The sequence below is a fragment of the Caenorhabditis briggsae genome, assembly GCF_000004555.2.
Source record: "Caenorhabditis briggsae complete genome, chrI, whole genome shotgun sequence".
NCBI lineage: Eukaryota > Metazoa > Nematoda > Chromadorea > Rhabditida > Rhabditidae > Caenorhabditis > Caenorhabditis briggsae.
In genome coordinates, this window is record NC_013489.2 from 8,038,675 (window position 1) to 8,057,284 (window position 18,610).

The following is an 18,610-nucleotide window of genomic DNA, read 5'->3' on the forward strand; positions in this document are numbered from 1 at the left end:
CTTCCGAATCTGCTCTCCTCAACATGTTGGGAGTTACTCCATTCTCGTCCGGATTGGTTGTTCGTCAAGTCTACGATGATGGAACCCTCTACTCTCCAGAAGTTTTGGACATGACCACCGAGGAGCTCCGCAAGCGTTTCCTTTCTGGAGTTCGCAACGTTGCTTCCGTTTCTTTGGCCATCAAATACCCAACTCTTGCTTCGGTTGCTCACTCTTTGGCAACTGGACTCCAGAACATGTTGGGAATTGCCGCTGTCGCCGATGTTTCCTTCAAGGAGGCCGAGACCATCAAGGCCTACATCGCCGACCCAAGCAAGTTTGCTGCTGCTGCTCCCCTTCTCTATTGTCGGATTAAAAAAAGTGACACCTGAAAATCTCGGAGACGGCGCTCGTGTCGATTTACGAGGGGGCGGAGCGAAAACGGATACTGTAGAAACAGATATATATATATATATGCACGCTCTCCCACAGAACAATTCCGAACTGCAAATTAATTTTTGATCTACACAGGTGATTCGCGAACAATCCGTTACGGATTCTCCGCCATTCCCGCGCGGATGAAATAGGAACCGCATACGGACCGTACGCGAATCCGTAACGGATAGTCAAGAAAAGTTGATGTATCCGTTGCGGATCCGTGTTTAGAAAGCTCCCTTTTCTGTACTTTTTTTTGTTTTTTTTTCTGTTACTGCATTTGACGACAACGAAGTTATTTATTATAACAAAACGAAACAAGAACAAGCTAATGAACTAAACGGTTATGGTAACCGTTTTACAAGGAAAAGAAAGAGAAAAAGCTTTCGAAATGTATTTAAGAAAGGCAGAGAAGACGTTGAATTGGTGGTCCGGTTGAATCGAGAAGAGATCTGAACGAAAATTAATAATGAAAACATATTAAGGATCACCTGTCAATGTCATCTGCTTCCTGTGCAATTACATAGTTCAGCTGGTGGAGAATAGTGGTAGAATCGTAATTCAGTTTCTTCAGTTCTTTGCGAATTCGATCACTACGATTATTACGATTATTACGTTCGTATTTGAATACAACTTACATTAAGTTGATTAGTACTTCACGAGCAGCACATGTGCATGAAGCTTCAAGATCTTCAGTGAACTCTTGTCCGAAACCGTCATATACGAATTCTAAAAATAATATATGTTTAGAAGAACCACGCAAAAACTGCCCAAATAAGTTCGAGGAGAAACAATAATATGCGCGTTAAGCGCGCAGGTTAAAAATGGAAACTTTGTGTGTGACCACACAACAATCAGCAAAGGTGCCACTTTTTTTTGAATATTTTGCCTCCCGCCAAAGTGACGAGAGACGCAGACATGGCAGAGTGCGCGCCGCGAATTGTCAGCATTTCGTTTTCTTCTTCTCCATTTGAATCATTGAAATTTAGCAGTTTCTGGTTTTTGCTGTTTCTTTGTTTTTCCGAAATTGTTCTACTAAACAAAACAAATGTTAATAACACAGAAATTAAGTCCAATAGTGTTATTTTATAGTTCGTCATGTTCTTGACCCGCAGCGAGTATGATCGTGGAGTCAACACATTCTCTCCGGAAGGACGTCTCTTCCAAGTTGAATACGCCATCGAGGCCGTGAAATTGGGATCTACGAGCATCGGAATCAAGACTAGCGAAGGAGTCTTGCTGGCAGCAGAAAAAAGATCGACGTCGAAATTGATGGTGAATGATGCTATCGAGAAAATCAGCAAAGTCGACCAACACATCGGTAAGTCTTAGCAGTCGCTCATGTGTTGTCCAGTTATCATGATAAATCGCGACCAACAGCAGTTCATTTAATGTATATTTTTATTCTTAGTGTGACATTCGCTGGATTGATTGCCGATTCGCGAACACTTGTGGAGAGAGCCCAAATCGAAGCTCAGAATTTCTGGTTCACCTACAACAGAAAAATCCGAGTGGAAGATGTGACTCAATCCGTAGCCAATCTTGCTCTTCAGTTTGGAGATGATGACGTGAAGGCGTCTATGTCTCGCCCATTCGGAGTCGCTATGCTTTTCGCTGGAGTCGATCAGGAAGGTGCTAAACTGTTCCATCTCGACCCATCGGGAACATTCATTGACTGCAAGGCTAAGTCGATTGGTGCCGCTAGCGATGGAGCCGAGCAGAATCTCAAAGAACAGTACCACGACGTAAGTTCTCTTCTTCTAAATTTATAATGAAGATTTTTGACGATAAATAAGGTTTTTCTATCGATTCATGTCGAAAAGTATCAATGTTCAAAACCAAACATCTTCCTGTAGAATGAGAATATGAAGAATTTTTACAGGCTCTGACTATCAAAGAAGGTCTCAAAATGGCACTAGCAATTTTGAAGCAAGTGATGGAGGAGAAATTGAACTCCGCTAACGTCGAAGTCGTTGTCATCAAACCAACTGTCGATGGCAATGGACGTCCGATTGGCGACTTCACAAGAGTTTCCAACGAGGAACTCGATCAAGTCATCTCTTCTCTTTAGCTCCAATTCCTCTTTAATTTGTTTGTGTCCCGTTCTTTTTTCTCCCGTTATGCGCTGTGTAAACACATTTAATCCTCGATGATCAGTTTACCAATAAATTATTGTCATCCTTTATTTCGGTCAAAACTAGAAAATATTGAAAAATAAATGAAATATGCAGCAGAAAGAAATAAACTGATAAAAAAATTTCTCAGATGAGTTAATTGAATTCGTAGGTTTAACTTTTATATCAGTATCGACTTCCTTCTAAAGGCTTCACATGGTGAAATTTTTTTGCTTGAATGTTTTCTGAAATGAGTTCTTAGTAGTTTTTAGCCTCCAGCATGCAGCAGCAATCTTATACGGACTATGAACAGCTAACAATTTTTTTGAGCACGAACAACCGACAATAAGTGCATATTTAATGTAGAGGTTTTAAAATTACATTCACATTCTCCTTTCTGTTTGCATTCTCCGTTTTTTTTCAATCTCCTATGAAATTCCCTTTTCCATGTGTCGTTTTACGGCGCTCTTTTTGAAGGCGCATGTAGTAAAGCAGTCTGCGGGTCTCGACACGAAACTTATTTTGCCGCTGCTGAGAGAAAAATACCACTGTTCCTAAAAATTTGTTCCTCTTTTCGCCGTTTCTACCGTTTCAGCTGTTTTCTGCGCGGTTTTTTAGAATGTACGGGATTTTCTCGGAGGTGCTGAAATTGAGATGTTTTTATTTTTCCGTATATACCAAAACGAAACATTTCCGAAAGTTTGATTCTTTTGGTTTCATCGTTTATGATCAGAATATCCTTTCTTACCATTCTTGTTGCTGGATCATTATCTATCTCGACTAATTTTTCATGAATCAAAAATTTTATAAATTACTGTCTTCATTTCAGTCTTTAAAACGTAATCGCACGCGATCCTTAATTCACCAAGATGGTTAGGGAAGACAGATCTACTTGGAAGGCTAACTACTTCGTGAAGCTTATCGAGTTGTTCGAGGAATACCCAAAATGCCTTCTCGTCGGCGTTGACAATGTCGGATCCAAGCAAATGCAAGAGATTCGTCAAGCCATGAGAGGTATGACACGATTCTAGAAAAAATAGCGTTCGAATTTTTCAGGACATGCTGAGATCCTCATGGGAAAGAACACCATGATCCGTAAGGCTCTCCGTGGACATCTCGGAAAGAATCCATCTCTTGAGAAGTTGTTGCCACACATCGTCGAAAACGTCGGATTCGTCTTCACCAAGGAAGATCTTGGAGAGATCCGTTCCAAGCTTTTGGAAAACCGTAAGGGAGCTCCAGCCAAGGCCGGTGCCATCGCCCCATGCGACGTCAAACTCCCACCACAAAACACCGGAATGGGACCAGAAAAGACTTCTTTCTTCCAAGCTCTTCAAATCCCAACCAAGATCGCCAGAGGAACCATCGAAATCTTGAACGAGGTAATTAGAGAAGTTTGAATCGGTTTATTCAATTACTTGTTTATAGGTTCATCTCATCAAGGAAGGAGACAAGGTCGGAGCTTCCGAATCTGCTCTCCTCAACATGTTGGGAGTTACTCCATTCTCGTACGGATTGGTTGTTCGTCAAGTCTACGATGATGGAACCCTCTACTCTCCAGAAGTTTTGGACATGACCACCGAGGAGCTCCGCAAGCGTTTCCTTTCTGGAGTTCGCAACGTTGCTTCCGTTTCTTTGGCCATCAAATACCCAACTCTTGCTTCGGTTGCTCACTCTTTGGCAACTGGACTCCAGAACATGTTGGGAATTGCCGCTGTCACCGATGTTTCCTTCAAGGAGGCCGAGACCATCAAGGCCTACATCGCCGACCCAAGCAAGTTTGCTGCTGCTGCTCCAGCCGCCGCCGCTGCCCCAGCGGCTGCCGCCCCAGCCGCCAAGAAGGAAGAGCCGAAGGAGGAGTCCGACGACGATATGGGATTCGGTCTTTTCGACTAAGTCCTCAAGTTGTTCTGAATTTGTTGTTAATAAAATGTTATTCCAATATCCTTTACCAGTATTAATCTGTCGGCGTATTATCGCAATGTTATATTTTCCCTGTGATTCCGAATGCTGTTCTCAACTTATTTTGCAGTTACTGGCCCCATCCTTTCAAAAATGCTCATCTACAAGGATATTTTCACCGGTGAGTTCTGTTTATGGTTTTTGGAGTTTAGCTGCGAAGGTTCCGCTCTCCTTAAGCTAGCCTAACTGCGGATCCGACTGGCTGTTCATAACTCTGCTTAATGACGTTTTGTCGGCGAGTAGGATTGTGTCTGGCAGTTTTATCCATGGGTGGTAGGTTGGCGAGTTATGTGCGGTAGATAAAATGGACTCGAATTGAACAACAACATACCTTTCGAATGGCAAACGGCTTGATGCTATATTCCTAAGGTGAATGAATGTCCTAAATTTCAGACGACGAGCTCTCTTCTGACTCATTCCCAATGAAGTTGGTCGATGACCTTATCTACGAGTTCAAGGGAAGACACGTTGTCCGCAAGGAGGGAGACATCATCTTGGCCGGATCCAACCCATCTGCTGAAGAGGGAGCTGAAGATGAGGGATCCGATGAGCATGTTGAGCGCGGAATCGATATCGTCCTCAATCACAAGCTCGTCGAGATGAACTGCTATGAGGATGCCTCTATGTTCAAGGCCTACATCAAGAAGTTCATGAAGAACATCATCGACCACATGGAGAAGAACAACCGTGATAAGGCTGACGTTGATGCTTTCAAGAAGAAGATCCAAGCTTGGGTTGTCAGTCTTCTTGCCAAGGACCGCTTCAAGAATCTTGCTTTCTTCATTGGAGAGAGAGCCGCCGAAGGAGCTGAGAACGGACAAGTTGCCATCATCGAGTACAGAGATGTCGACGGAACTGAAGTTCCAACCCTCATGCTGGTCAAGGAGGCAATCCTCGAGGAGAAGTGCTAATCTCCGTGTTAAATCCATTCTCTGTTATTCAATGAATTATATATATATCCCCAACACATCGCTTGAAACAGAAACATAAATTATTGTCTTCTTTGTATCTTCTGCAGAATGTGATCCCAAACACTTAAAGAATTCAAGATGAACGTAGCGGAATTCTGCCAGCTGGTAACCAAGTACAAAAATATATTGGATAGTAAAAGTGTAGAATTTCATGCTAGACGAAGCTGGGATAATGTTGTGCTGGAATGGCAAAAATTTTTAGAAGAACAGCCGGTATCCCATGCTCAATTTTCTTTAATTTTATGGTCTCTTCAGGTTCAAAACTTGATTGCTTTTGTAAATTTGAGAGGTGTGGATTCCGAGAAAATTCCAGAATCATTGTTAGATCTCAGAACACAATTGCGACGCTTTGAATACACGAGGAAGTGCGTACGGGACCCATTACAGTTGTGGGAGACGTGGACGGATGCAATCTGTCCGACTAGCCTGCAGGTTCAGAAATTTATCAAAATATCTGTTTTTCATCAAAAGAAATCGTTAAGGCAAATTTCCCAGTCATCACCTCGTCCACCAGATTGCTCCGGAAAAAAATAAAAGCGAAAAAACAGCATGAAATTGATCGAATCATTGAGCTGATTTCTCAAGTGCAGTTATTTGCAAACGGTTGGTTTCATAAGTTTTTAAAATCGTTCTTCGCTTTTTTCAGGCATCGTTGACAGTCTAATTGATATTGGAGCTGGTGTGGGGCATCTATCGCGAATGGTTTCGATCCATAACAAGTTAGCTGTGATGGCTGTTGAAGGAAATCATCAAGTAGAGTATAATGAGTTCAATCGGTTATATATCATGCTCTTTATAGTTTACAATATCAGCCAATGATCTCGACGAGAAACTTGCAAAAGCCTCCGCTGTTTCCCAAACTGCCCTGAGCTTTCATGAACGTCCGATTCGTTACACAGACTTTGTCACAGAAGAAATGGCTCTGAAAGTTGATGATTTTACATCGAACTCGGCAATTCTAGTTGGCCTGCATTGTTGTGGTGATTTCTCCTCGACAGTTCTGAAAGTGTTTCTGGACAGTCAGAAAGCAAGATTTCTTGTATTACTTGGATGCTGCTACCATAAAGAGTTTCAATGCTTCAACTTTTGTAAACCAGGCGATATACAAGAGGTTTGATCTTTTTAAGTTAAAGTAAGTTTTTCAATTATTATAGGCGTCCACGAAATCGAAGTCTACAGTTTTTCCATTGAGTCAGAAGTGGGAAGGTTATGAATTGAGCTACTCCAGTCGAGAGGCTGCATGCCATAATAACGAGAACATGGATAAGAGATTCTGTGAAAACACCGATATTTCTCGTTATGCTCGGGCCCGACTTGAAAAATGGATTTGGGAAATATCCGATTCGCCAGAAGATAGAAACATTGGGATGTGTTCGGTAAACAAAAACAAAGATAAGAACTGTAATGACCGAAATTTGGTATCAGGTGAAATGCGTTGAAAACGAGACAACATTCGACGAATACATTCGAAAAGCCATGGCCAATCGTGGATCCCATTTATTAAATGATGTTCTGGAGGTAATTTTTGTTGTAAAAAAAGCCAAAGGAACTGATTTATGTTTCCAGGTCATTCCTAAATCTGAGCTATCAGCCTATGTATCATCCTTCAAATGCTCAAAGTTTGATTCATATGATGTATTACGTCTGATGTTTGCACCCGCCATTGAATCGGCTATTTTGGATGATCGAATTGCCTTTTTGCAGGAAAACGGAATTCATGCCAAATGTGTTCCTCTTTTCGAACCTACTATTTCTTCTAGAAATCTTGCCATTGTTGCCTATAAATAATTTGTTGATTTTAAAATTTCCTATTATGCCTAACTATAACCTCATACTGAATGGTCTACACTTTCTGGTTGTAAATCCAACTATTTTTTGTTGAAATGATGATTTTGTGCCATTCAATTTTCAAAATACAGAAATGGTTTCCAATCCTTCATCTTCAACAGAAGTATGGATCAATTCTAAAACATCGATTAAGTTCCCATTCGAACCATATGAATGTCAACGGATTTTTATGAAAAATGTAATTGATGTGCTGGATATGGTTGGTCGTTGCGAAATGATTCATACAAAGCGAAAAAAAATTCAGAAGTTGGATGCAGCACTCGAAAGTCCAACGGGAACCGGAAAGACACTTTCTCTTCTCTGTTCAACATTGGCTTGGGTTCAAAAACTGAAAGAATCTAAACCGATGGACTTTGCTACGTGGCAGTCATCCGGAGCCGGAGGTGCAGAAAAAACGGAGGACAAGCTCAAGAATTCCTTCATCCCCACAATCTTTTACGCATCCAGGACTCATTCACAATTGGAGCAAGTGGTTCATGAATTAAATAGAACCGAGTATAAATGGTGTGTTGGGTTAATACAATTTCAGTTTACTATCAGATTTTCATTCATAGGGTGAAAACGACTATTCTGGGATCACGAGAGCATTTCTGCATCAATCAGAAAGTGAAGAAAATCAAAGAATCGAATCGTCAAGCACATGTATGTCGTGGATTGGTTTCAAAACGATCATGTCATTACTATAACAAATTCGACGGTATTCTACCAATAGTTTTGGTGAAAGATAATCCCCTATTTCAGCACTAACCACTGATAAGGCTAACGAGATTTTGGAAAAGGGAGAAGCTATGGATATTGAAGATTTTGTGAAAATAGGAACTCAGAATTCGTAAGCTTGGATTAAATTTGAATACAATTGAGCTTCCCTTTTTCAGCATCTGTCCATACTTCATGTCTCGACAACGTTCAGAAACAGCTGAACTCATTCTTCTACCTTATAACTATATCATCGACCCAAAAATGAGGAGACGATACAAACTTGACTTGAAAAATTCGATCGTGATTTTTGATGAGGCCCATAATTTGGAATCGATTTGTGAATCCAATGCATCTGCAGAACTTTCTTCAACTAGCATTGCCCTTTGTATTGAAGAACTCAAAAAAGTGCTCGCGTTGTTAGTTGAAGAAGAGGAAAATGCTCGTGAGGAAGCTGATAACGAAACGGAGGCTTTCGGAACTCAGAAAATTGATCTTACCAAGAAGTTGATTGAAAATCTGAGAACAGAAGATTTGATGGCTCTTTTAGAGAAAGTGTTCACACTTGAAGAGAACTTTGACAAACTATTTGAGTCAGATCAATTGAAAGTGAGTTGTCAACTAGATTTATATAAATAGTTTTCCCTATTTAAGTCAGTTCCACCTCTGGATGGCAAAGCTTCCGATGGAGCAATTCTTCTTGAGACTTTAGCGAATTCTGGATGCGATGGGAATTCTGTTGAACGTTTTGTGGATGTTCTTCGAGATGCCATCTCATATCTGTTGTCTAAAAACGAAGAAGTTTCGTTGACAGAAAAAGGAGACGGAATGGAGAGTGTAGCTGATTTTCTACTGTCAATATATTCCACCCATGCACAAGAAGTAGCAGCAGCAGTTGGAGACGAACACATCAAGGTGATCATTTATTTTTATTAGAATTTTTAAATAGAGAGTAAAATTAACTGTTGAAAACATTCTTGATGTAGGAAACTATTCCGGAGCGTGGATCACATTTATTCAATTCTGTTTCTTCTGAAATATCAGATGTCACTTTGGACGTTTCCGGTTGCTCCTGAAAATCAATGATAGTACTAGGCAATCTTACATTTCTCTACCGTAATACTAATAGTTTTTTGATTCCGTTTTCTAAACAGAATTCCTCGCTTTCTTGGTGTATCGGGAGTAGTACTACTGAATCTTCCAGAATATTCTGATCTCTCATTTGTACATGATGTTTGATCTCCTGGATACTGCACGTTGCGGAGTAGGGAATTACCTTTTTCACAAGTTGGCTGAAAACTAATTTATAGACTGATTTAGCTTTCTTTGTCGTACCAATGGAGAATCGGTTTTGATCCACTGTTGAAGCAAAGTGAGTTCGCGAAGTGAAATTTCTAAAGCATCGGCTTCCAAGGGAAGTGATGATAAGTTTTCGAGGACTGTAAAGAAGTTTTAGAATTTGAAGAGATAATACTGTAACCTTTTTTCTCTTGCTTAGCTTCTGGGTTAGTGGATGTTACTGTTTTCGCAGCAGCTTTCATTGCCAGTTCTCCATCGACACTTGGAGCTGGAGAGCTACGGACTAATATTGGACGGCATGCTATCATTCTAAAAACTATAGCTTGAGACATCGCGGCAAAATACTATGTTCTTACTCGATGAATTCGAGTTTTCTAGCTTTACGCATTAGGGTTTTGGCCTGTGTGTACAAGTCCTTTGTTCGGTTTCCAACCAACAACTCATCATTGATTCCTAACAGTTGATCTCCAACAAGTAGGCCGAAACTGATTGCAGTTTTAGCTCGAACCTGATAATACAGTAATTTTCAAGAGTTCACCTCCTCTCCATCACTCACATTATTTGTCAATAATCTCTTCTTTTCTGATCTCAAACACAATCCCGCTGCTCTATTGTTGCAATAAATTCGAACAGAAAAGTAATGAAGACGGTCATCTAGCGAAGGAGAAAGACGTTCGAGTTGATTTTTGCTCAGGCACGAAATGTTCCAAACACGGATAACGAGAACAGAAATTTTTACTTTTTGAGAGTCTTGCTTCTGATAGTTGCCCAATTCTTGTCTAGTTGAGTTCGATTCCAAATTGAGATTTCATTGATACCAGAGACGTGATCTCCAGGCATGAAACATGCCATTAATTCTCGTTTAACACCTGTGATAACCATATTTTTGTTGATAGTAACAGCAATGAGAAACTGGAAGTTTAGAAAGAGTATGGCTTATGGAATACTGTAGAATACCTGGCTAACACTCTCAAGCTCTAAAAAGACTGTAACTGGAACAAAGTGAGTAGTTGGAATGCTGGATACGTTGGGAGAGTTGATTGGAGATGGATCAGGAGAATACATGGAAACTCTATTAACATCTTCCTCCTCGTTCGCATCTATCACATTGAAGGAACGTTGCTCTGAGCTCTGCTGCATTTTCTCGCGGCTCATTTTCTGTTTCACCTTGAAACGGAGGTCTATCAGAAGCAGAGTATGCGCATACCTTAAACTTTGGTGATCTGGCCTGCAAAGTTGGAGCATCTGATGTTGGAAGTTTCTTAGTTCTCTCATGTACTCCTTGTTTTTTCGGTTTCTTGTTATCTCTGATAGACGACATCAGGACTTTTTTGTAGCTTCCCTCGTTAGAATGAAAACATCATCGTCTTCATTAATAAAAATAGTTTCATGGTGCCAGCGAACTAGGGAACTTTCAGGTTTCAATGTCAGTCATTTACAGCTTGCCGATCGCGTGGATCCAGCAACCGTAGCTCGTAACTGCAAACTGTACATCCGAAAAGATAGTGGAAAACTTGTCATAAAATATTTCTGCTTTCAAGCATCAATTTCTATGCGAATGTTGAAAATGCGAGGAGTTCGAAATGTACTTCTTGCTAGTGGAACACTCTCTCCCATCCAAGCATTCACCTATAACATGGGACTGTAGGTTTGTATACTTTTCAGTATTCAGATATATATTTCAGAAATTTCGGAGCTATTCTTGAAAACGAGCATGCTTTGAAACAAGTTCCAGTTTTGACATCTATCGTGACTCGTGGAAAACATGGAGGACTTGTCGGTTCTTTCCAGAATCGAAAGAACATTGAATATGTGTCAGATGTAGGCGAATCACTGATTCGTGTCATGGAAACGACTCCACAAGGAGTTCTCGTTTTCTTTTCCTCGTACTCACAAATGGACGAATTGGTAGAGGTGTGGAAAAAAACAAAACGAGGAGCATCAGATTCGCCTGAAACTTTTTGGGAAAAAATGGAGAAGACCAAGAAAATTGCGGTGGAACCGAGAGCAAAAGAACAACTAGCTGCTGTTCGATTGAGATATACACAGGTTTTCGATTTTCGAAAGCTTCGAAAACTTCTTCTTATTATGATTATAGGGTGTATCAGAACCTCACGGAGCAGCTTTACTGGCAGTTTGTCGAGGAAAAGTTTCAGAAGGAATCGATTTCTGTGATGCAGAGTCAAGAGCCGTCATCATTGTTGGGATCCCGTATCCACCGATTCATGACGAGCGAGTTGTATTGAAGAAAATGTATTTGGATGATTTAATGGGAAGAAAGGATTTGGTGAGGGTGTTCAACTTTTTCTCTGAAAATTTGAATTTTCAGACAAACGAACCGCAATCGTCTCGTGATTGGTATCAAATGGAAGCTTTCCGAGCAGTCAATCAAGCGATTGGTCGTGTTCTTCGTCACAAAAATGATTTTGGAACAGTTGTGTTGATCGATACACGATATGCATCTGCCAAACCTGAAATGTTTCCAAAGTGGTTAAGAAACACAATTAGTCGTTGTGATTCTAATAACTGTGCTCTCAAAACTGCCCGGTTTTTCAAGGAAAGAGGTCACTTGATTGAGGTAATTTTTATATTCTATAAAATTACGAATTTAATGTTTCAGAATTCGAAATCAGAATATATCAAGAAACAAGCAAAGACTTGCAAATCATTCAGACAAGTGAAATCTCAAAGCGCTTCGAATCCAAAAGATGACATCACGGATATTACGTTAGAAGACATGTTCTCCCCGGCGAATATGAAGATTGAGAAGAAAGAAAAGATTGAACCACGTCCGATTAAATACGATTCTTCTTCATCGTCTGTTTTCAGTCTCCCCACGGTTAGAATTAGGGACTTGAGATCAAGGAACTTTTGATGTATAGCCAGAAAATAATAATATGACATTGACTTTTCCTTTTTTTTAGACCCAGAAAGTTCTTGAGACTAAATATAACTTCAAAATATATTCAAACCAGAAAATTCACAGAATGAGGATGAGTTGAAAGTCAAGAAATGGGAGCAGGAAAACGATTCCCAAACAAATGTATCAAGTTCTTCTGATTTGAATAAGCGGAAGTATAAGGCTGAAACACCAGGAAATTCATCTGGACAACACGTAGTCTCCGGATCTGAACCACCGAAAAAGAGAAAGATGGTTCTTTTGGTAAGAACATGTGGGAAGAAATAATCCCGATTTGAGAAATTACAGACTCGCGAAACCCTTCCGGAGAAATACCAGAATGCTCTCAACATTCCAACTTCGGAACTTACGAAAGGAGTAAAACAATAAAAGTTTTTTGTTTTTAAAAATCAATCATTTCAGATGTCGCTTGACAATCAGAAACAATTTGTTGCCACTCTCAAAGGATACAAAGCAACCAATATGGAATGGCAAGAAGTTTTTCAGCGTCTCCATCAGATTTTTATTCCCGACCGACCAGATCTATTTATCAGTATGTGAACTCAAAATACTCAAAGTCAAACGATTGATTTTTTCAGGTTGTTCCAACATTTTGAGATCGGAAGATAAGATGAAATACATTCGAAGATCATTGGGAATGAAGATTAACTACTAACGGATCAGGAACCATTTTTATCAATTTCGTACTTTGTCAAATAACTACTCTTTTTTTTGTAATTTCTCTTATTGTCGCCGGTAAATCAAAATATCATTCCTACATTGTCGCCTTTAGTACAGTAAAATTCTCTTTTATCCATCTTGTTGTCTTTGTATCTTCTTCCGCCAAAGAACTTTGGAATTCTCACGTAATCTGACTCAAAACTGCATGTCTCTGCTCAAGAACCATGTCTCGATGTTCGATCTTCCTTCAGAATTTCAACGACAAATCACTTATCAAACAATTATGAACCGGTTTTTCTATCTTTTTGTGTCTCTCTTAAGGGCCACGAGACACTGAAATGAAGTGACATGATATCAAAAAAAAAAGAGGGGTGGACTTAAGGTTGTAGTTAGGTAATGAGAAAAAATTTCATTTGATTAGTTTGTGGTTTTTCAAATTTATTTCTGATCAGTAGGAGGAGATTCAGTTAACTTTCTTTTCTCATAAGAATCTTATTCACTTTTATTTATTTTGCATCATCATGCTTTTGACCGTATCGAGTACATGCCCAAAGTCCATCCAAGACTTAAGCGCCAAGATCTAAATCAAGATCATGTTTCGTGTTCAGACAACATTCAAAAATAAGCAGAATGTTTCTTTGCTAGTTTAGTTTACCTTTTGTATTTTTAAACATTGTATTTTTTAGAATATAATTCGAGTCTGCGCAACACCAGAAAATCTGAATCACAATTTTTTTTCAAATTTTAGTTTTATGCATTGTTTGAAACTCATTTTGAGCGTCCTTTTTCATTTTTTGAGATTTCAGTCTAAAACCAAAACTTCAGAACCCAAAATTTATCCCTAATCTAATAAGTTTTACGTGCATTCAGAAGATCTTTTAACGATTCCTCGTCACTTTCCACTTCCTTCATCTCTTTTCGAATTCTCTTGTAATCTTTAGACGGCAATCGTATATGTCGTTTTTCGCAATTCTATTTTTTAATAGACGTCGTTTCAATTTTCATTTTGACCCTGGTCTTTTGTTATGGAAAACCGCCTTTGAAATCCAAACTCACAGTACTTCAAGAACTTGAAGTTGAAGTACTGTAAAACATGTAATAGAGTCCCCCTAACTTTTGACTTCGAGCTAATTTATCTCGATTACCGTGATAGTTATTAAAATACTGTTTACAGAAAAAACACTTTTGATATTATGATAAACAATTTATCAGTTGACAGCTTTCTTATATCTGTGACAGGAACCGAGATAAATAGGCTCAAATTTAAAGTAATGGCTCCCTTCTACTACAAGTTTTACGGTATTTTATCCATTTTTTTCTAAATGTAAAACCTTCTCAAATATTTTAAAGTTCAATGTTTCCAGAATGGTAATTTTCAAGGATCATCTAACAGGGGATGTGTTGATGGAAGCTGAAAATGGGAAATTTGAATTCGTCGAAAAGCTGTTTTTCAAATTTCGAGCCGACTATATAAATGTGGAGACCGAATCGAACGAAACGAAAACTGTGATTGATGTGATATGGAAGTATAAAATGAAGGTGATTTTTTAATTTTTATCAAAAATTGTCATATGTTTCTAAAAGAAACATACCGTAAAACCTGTAATAGAAGGGCCTTCAAACTTTCAACTTTGGACCAACTTTTCTTTCTGCGCAAATTATGAAAAAGTAGTCAACAAATAAATTGTTTATCATAATATCATAAACATTTTATCTGTTGGTACATTTTTGATATCTCTTATAAGAGCCGACATAATTGAGCTCAAAGTTGACAATGTTGGAGCCCTTCTATTACAGGAATTACGGTACTCAAATTTTGTAAATTCTCCTGTTCAAAATCATTTTTCAGAAGTTTGACATGTGGAGAGTTGAGAAGGATATTTTTGATTTTGGAGAAAAGTTGGGAGAGCTTGTGGAGATGAAAATGTGCAAGGATAACGCAGATTTCACTCATATGGTTGATTACATTTTCAATTTGAGAGCATGGTTCAGAGCAAATCGTGAAACCAAAGGCATCAAAGTCTTCATGGGTAAGTATGATTTTATCGTCTGAATCTTAACAATTTGATTGTTTCAGGACCATCTTCCACATATATGCATCATGCTTACGCAAAAAACTACACACCTGTCTTCCTGAAAGAAGAAAATGGAATTCCTTTCGTTTACATTTTCAGAGAGACTGTCAATGTTGAAGGTCTTATCGAAGAGGAATTGGAAGGAATGACATTAGAAGAGAAATCAGATCAAGTCTTCCCAGAAGAACCAAAAACTTATCATGAAGAGGAAAAGAAGACGTCAGAAGAGAACCACAAAAATGCGGATAATTTAACGAAAATGACAGCGGAAGCAGCAGCCCAATAAGTGGAAATCGTCCCAAATTGTGCCATTTATCGAATTGTACTTTTTTCGAAGTTTCATAAAGTTGTGAATCTCAAAGCCTTTTGGTTAATGAATCCTATTTTTTGAAAAATTGAACAACGCAAAAAAGACTATCATCGAATAATTCATTTTTCAGAACATCAAAGTAAGAAGTGGAAGATGTCAAAAGTTATTTTGTACATTCGTATATGGCAAACAGAATTTATTGCATCTTGAAATTTCATAGAATGTCAAACATATTTTCTTAGAGTTTTTTGGCGGTGATAGTGAGAACTCCAGATGAATTCAGATGAGATTTGACTGTGGCTGGATCAACATCATCCGGGAGTTTGTAGGTACGATGAATCTCTCGATTAACGATACCGTATTCGGTTTGACGGTCCTGAAAGTTCCTCAAACATTCAAAATGTTTTTGAATTTTCTAAACTTACATCATGTCTCAAATGAATAATGATTTCTAATCCGTTGACTTTGACATCAATATCGCTTGGTCCGAAGAATCCAGCATCAAGTCCAACTTCGAATTTCTCAGAAGTATTCGTCACTTTGACAACACCATCGTTGTGTTGTAGAGGCCAATCCCATGAGGAGGCAGAATCAGTGGTTATTGGGATAGTGTGCATTCTGGAATGCTAAATTTTGACATTAAATTTAAAAAGTTCAATAAAATGAAATTTTGAAGTATGAAAGCTTAACGAAGACGTTCAGAAAGTTGCAAAATATTCGTCTCATCTGAACATAAAGTCCACAGGAAGAGCAGAAACTGAAATGCGAAGAGCAATAAAGAGGAAAGAAGAATCTGGTGTAAAGTGATATATGTTCGACAGAGTGACAGAAAGAAAAAGAAGAAAGTTTACTACAAAGTGTAATAAGATTTGATCTCGATCACAAGAAGAACTCCGCGGTGTGACAAAGTGCACAATAACAAAAATATCATTAAAAGTTAGAAAGATTCAATATAAATAATGGAATATGAAGGATATAGTAGAACAAGTTAAAGGAAAAGAAGGCAAATTCCTGGAAAAAAAAGGACTAAACAAAGGATATCTTTTCAATTTCGAATATCAAAAACATGGACGCCAAAATAGTTGTAGTTCTTTCTAGACTACCGTATATATATATACTCCAATAGAATAAAAAGATCCACTACATTTTCAAACTACAGTAACTATAGATTTCAAAACTACAGTAACCCTATAAATTTTTTAAGTTACAGTAACCTTATAGATTTTCAAATTACAGTAATTCTGAAATTCTGAAAGTCTGAAAGTCTGGGACCCTGAGGTTTCGAGATATGTCGATTTTGAGATTCTGATATTCTGAGAAAGACTTCGAAATTTCTGATTTGTCTATTCTTAAATTCTAGGTGTCCTGATGTGACTGATCTACGGCGATGATGCTGATCTTGATTTCAGTCAAAAACTACAGTAATCCGAAGTAAATCTACCATATTCTTTTTTAGTTTGTTTTATTAGAAAAATATCAGAATTTCCGCGTGTGCTGACAACTTTCATGCTCATTTCTTATCTTGTCTTTAGATCTGATCTACAGGAGCTATATAAGCTGGAGAAATCAACCAGAAGTCGGACCGAGGAGCCGATGAGGAGTTCGAGTTGAAACGTGGTTCCAGGGCAGCTGGGATGGCAAGGAATCCGATCCGATCCTACAGCGACAACTGGCCTCTCTACTTCGAAGCTCGACGAGGATCACCGGGTTTCGCAGAGGATCAACAAGGAAGACGACGTCGGATGCTTGATGCTGGAAGGAAGATGCTGCCCACTGCCAGGAAGCTTCGGATGCGCTACACATTGCTATTTCTTTTTTTTCGAAGACTGATCGACGTCATTGAAGTAAAAAAAGTACTAAAAGGCCTCGGGTCGCCATTGTTTGGGGTTCATGGCTAGGTGTTTATCACTGAACGTCCCCCTTTTACCAAATGACCGAAATCAAATTTTGAAAGAAAATGAAATAGCAATAGATACGTGCGCTGAGCGTTCTGGCAGCAGAGAAGGATCTACTTGAGCACACCGACTCAAACTTCCAACTTCCGAGTTCAAAACGTTTACTTCTTTACTACAGGAATCTTCGGCATTTTGAAACTACAATAACGTTTCGGATTTCAACTACTGTATTTCATTCTCTACACGTTCCAACTACAGTAATCTATTGGGTCTTTCAAACTACAGTAATCTTCTACCACTAAAGCACTGAATCTAATTGACATCTTTTTACATATCTTCTTTCTTGCTTCTCTTATCGATTTTCTTTCTTATCAATTTCTGGTTTTTTTTTTCCATACTTGCAACGGGCCAGGCCGGGCCGGGCCGCCCTTTCTCAGTAAAAAAAATTTCCAATGAAAAATTGGGGCATTTTTTTGAATCAAAAAAGAAAACAAGTTACAAATTTTTCAAAGCAGAAGGTAGTCAAAAAATATAAGAGTTTTTGATTAAATTTTTGAAAAATTATAAAATTTTCGAAAAAAAATTCAAAAAAATCAGCTGTTATACAAACAGCGGGCCGGCCCGGAAATTTGCAATTATGTTTTTTTGGAATTTTTTGAATTATTGCATTTTTGAACGTTCCGAATAGCATCATCCGGCCTACGGCCAGAAATTGAAAAGATATCCTTTGTTTGGTTTCATTTTGAGCTAATTTCTCTTCATTTTTTTCCTAGCCGGTGTATTTACTATGGTATCACACCCGTGAATAAAAAAAGAAACTAATTTGAAAAGAAAATTAGAAGTGAAAAAATTGGGTTTAAAAAACTGAAAAATCAAAAGGTTAAAAATAGGAAGCGAAATTTTCTATTTATTCCCATTGATTTGAAACAAATTCCTGAAAAAAATATATAAACTTAACCATATAACGATTCCTTCCGAACGTACAGTATGACTCATCAGATTGTTATCCAAACGAAGTCCCCGCGCCTGGGACAATCCAGTCCAGTTATTTTTTTTTCTGTATACGTTCAAAAAGAGAACAGTATTTTCCCTTCATTATAACTGACTCATTCCCAAAATACCAAATAACTTCAAAATTACTATCCGTTTCCCTTCTTTCCATTTTGCAGTGAAACTGTCAAGTATTATTTGTACTCGTTGAAGTATTCATATAGGTTGTCTGGTCAAAAAGAAAAAAAACTGCAAAACACACATTATACGATCCATCCCATTTGATTTGGCGGAAGGAAACGACCATGAAAAACCGTTTCATTGAATGTGTTTTCTTCTTCAAACATTTCCTCCTTTTTTACAATCACTTTTCCTCCTAAATTCAATTCCTCTGGAGCTTCAGTAGTGTTTAGAAGGCTACAGTATGAAATTTTGTTGAAAAGCTGACCACTTGGA

The 18,610-nt window shown here is 38.5% G+C and overlaps 11 protein-coding genes across 11 annotated transcripts; 8 read left to right on the forward strand and 3 right to left on the reverse strand.

Annotated features, from left to right (window-relative positions):
- Window positions 1–2: 2 nt before the first annotated feature.
- CBG02262 lies at window positions 3–960 on the forward strand (the record flags this gene model as incomplete). The annotated part of the gene is made up of 2 exons (XM_002639765.1): window positions 3–316; window positions 900–960. Coding segments are annotated over 2 exons (375 nt in total), but the record flags the coding sequence as incomplete, so codon positions are not given.
- On the reverse strand, window positions 902–1,134 carry CBG25285 (the record flags this gene model as incomplete). The annotated part of the gene is made up of 2 exons (XM_045238013.1): window positions 902–1,007; window positions 1,070–1,134. 2 exons carry the CDS (start codon window positions 1,132–1,134, stop codon window positions 902–904), a joined length of 171 nt encoding a protein of 56 aa, XP_045098084.1.
- A 378-nt stretch (window positions 1,135–1,512) lies between these two features.
- Window positions 1,513–2,485, forward strand: Cbr-pas-5 (the record flags this gene model as incomplete). Its single annotated transcript, XM_045238016.1, has 3 exons — window positions 1,513–1,735; window positions 1,795–2,159; window positions 2,297–2,485. 3 exons carry the CDS (start codon window positions 1,513–1,515, stop codon window positions 2,483–2,485), a joined length of 777 nt encoding a protein of 258 aa, XP_045092048.1.
- A 912-nt stretch (window positions 2,486–3,397) lies between these two features.
- Window positions 3,398–4,424, forward strand: Cbr-rpa-0 (the record flags this gene model as incomplete). Its single annotated transcript, XM_002639763.1, has 3 exons — window positions 3,398–3,542; window positions 3,585–3,910; window positions 3,957–4,424. 3 exons carry the CDS (start codon window positions 3,398–3,400, stop codon window positions 4,422–4,424), a joined length of 939 nt encoding a protein of 312 aa, XP_002639809.1.
- Window positions 4,425–4,583: 159 nt separating this feature from the next.
- Window positions 4,584–5,401, forward strand: Cbr-tct-1 (the record flags this gene model as incomplete). The annotated part of the gene is made up of 2 exons (XM_002639762.1): window positions 4,584–4,611; window positions 4,884–5,401. The coding sequence occupies 2 exons, from the start codon at window positions 4,584–4,586 to the stop codon at window positions 5,399–5,401; spliced, it is 546 nt and encodes a 181-aa protein (XP_002639808.1).
- A 138-nt stretch (window positions 5,402–5,539) lies between these two features.
- On the forward strand, window positions 5,540–7,249 carry CBG02258 (the record flags this gene model as incomplete). Its single annotated transcript, XM_045238032.1, has 7 exons — window positions 5,540–5,893; window positions 5,944–6,064; window positions 6,108–6,214; window positions 6,261–6,572; window positions 6,616–6,837; window positions 6,887–6,979; window positions 7,028–7,249. The coding sequence occupies 7 exons, from the start codon at window positions 5,540–5,542 to the stop codon at window positions 7,247–7,249; spliced, it is 1,431 nt and encodes a 476-aa protein (XP_045092049.1).
- A 133-nt stretch (window positions 7,250–7,382) lies between these two features.
- Window positions 7,383–12,879, forward strand: Cbr-rtel-1 (the record flags this gene model as incomplete). The annotated part of the gene is made up of 15 exons (XM_002639759.1): window positions 7,383–7,508; window positions 7,554–7,813; window positions 7,864–8,006; window positions 8,051–8,138; window positions 8,185–8,614; window positions 8,660–8,920; window positions 10,746–10,948; window positions 10,990–11,353; window positions 11,403–11,591; window positions 11,634–11,882; window positions 11,925–12,143; window positions 12,291–12,467; window positions 12,513–12,581; window positions 12,627–12,756; window positions 12,803–12,879. The coding sequence occupies 15 exons, from the start codon at window positions 7,383–7,385 to the stop codon at window positions 12,877–12,879; spliced, it is 2,985 nt and encodes a 994-aa protein (XP_002639805.1).
- On the reverse strand, window positions 9,046–10,459 carry CBG02257 (the record flags this gene model as incomplete). The annotated part of the gene is made up of 7 exons (XM_045238045.1): window positions 9,046–9,077; window positions 9,129–9,297; window positions 9,341–9,444; window positions 9,486–9,613; window positions 9,661–9,812; window positions 10,073–10,216; window positions 10,262–10,459. 7 exons carry the CDS (start codon window positions 10,457–10,459, stop codon window positions 9,046–9,048), a joined length of 927 nt encoding a protein of 308 aa, XP_045092050.1.
- Window positions 12,880–14,249: 1,370 nt separating the features above from the next.
- CBG02255 lies at window positions 14,250–15,245 on the forward strand (the record flags this gene model as incomplete). Its single annotated transcript, XM_002639758.1, has 3 exons — window positions 14,250–14,423; window positions 14,734–14,914; window positions 14,962–15,245. 3 exons carry the CDS (start codon window positions 14,250–14,252, stop codon window positions 15,243–15,245), a joined length of 639 nt encoding a protein of 212 aa, XP_002639804.1.
- Window positions 15,246–15,507: 262 nt separating this feature from the next.
- On the reverse strand, window positions 15,508–15,886 carry CBG02254 (the record flags this gene model as incomplete). The annotated part of the gene is made up of 2 exons (XM_002639757.1): window positions 15,508–15,645; window positions 15,695–15,886. The coding sequence occupies 2 exons, from the start codon at window positions 15,884–15,886 to the stop codon at window positions 15,508–15,510; spliced, it is 330 nt and encodes a 109-aa protein (XP_002639803.1).
- Window positions 15,887–16,903: 1,017 nt separating this feature from the next.
- On the forward strand, window positions 16,904–17,466 carry CBG02253 (the record flags this gene model as incomplete). Its single annotated transcript, XM_002639756.1, has 2 exons — window positions 16,904–17,148; window positions 17,343–17,466. The coding sequence occupies 2 exons, from the start codon at window positions 16,904–16,906 to the stop codon at window positions 17,464–17,466; spliced, it is 369 nt and encodes a 122-aa protein (XP_002639802.1).
- Window positions 17,467–18,610: the final 1,144 nt, after the last annotated feature.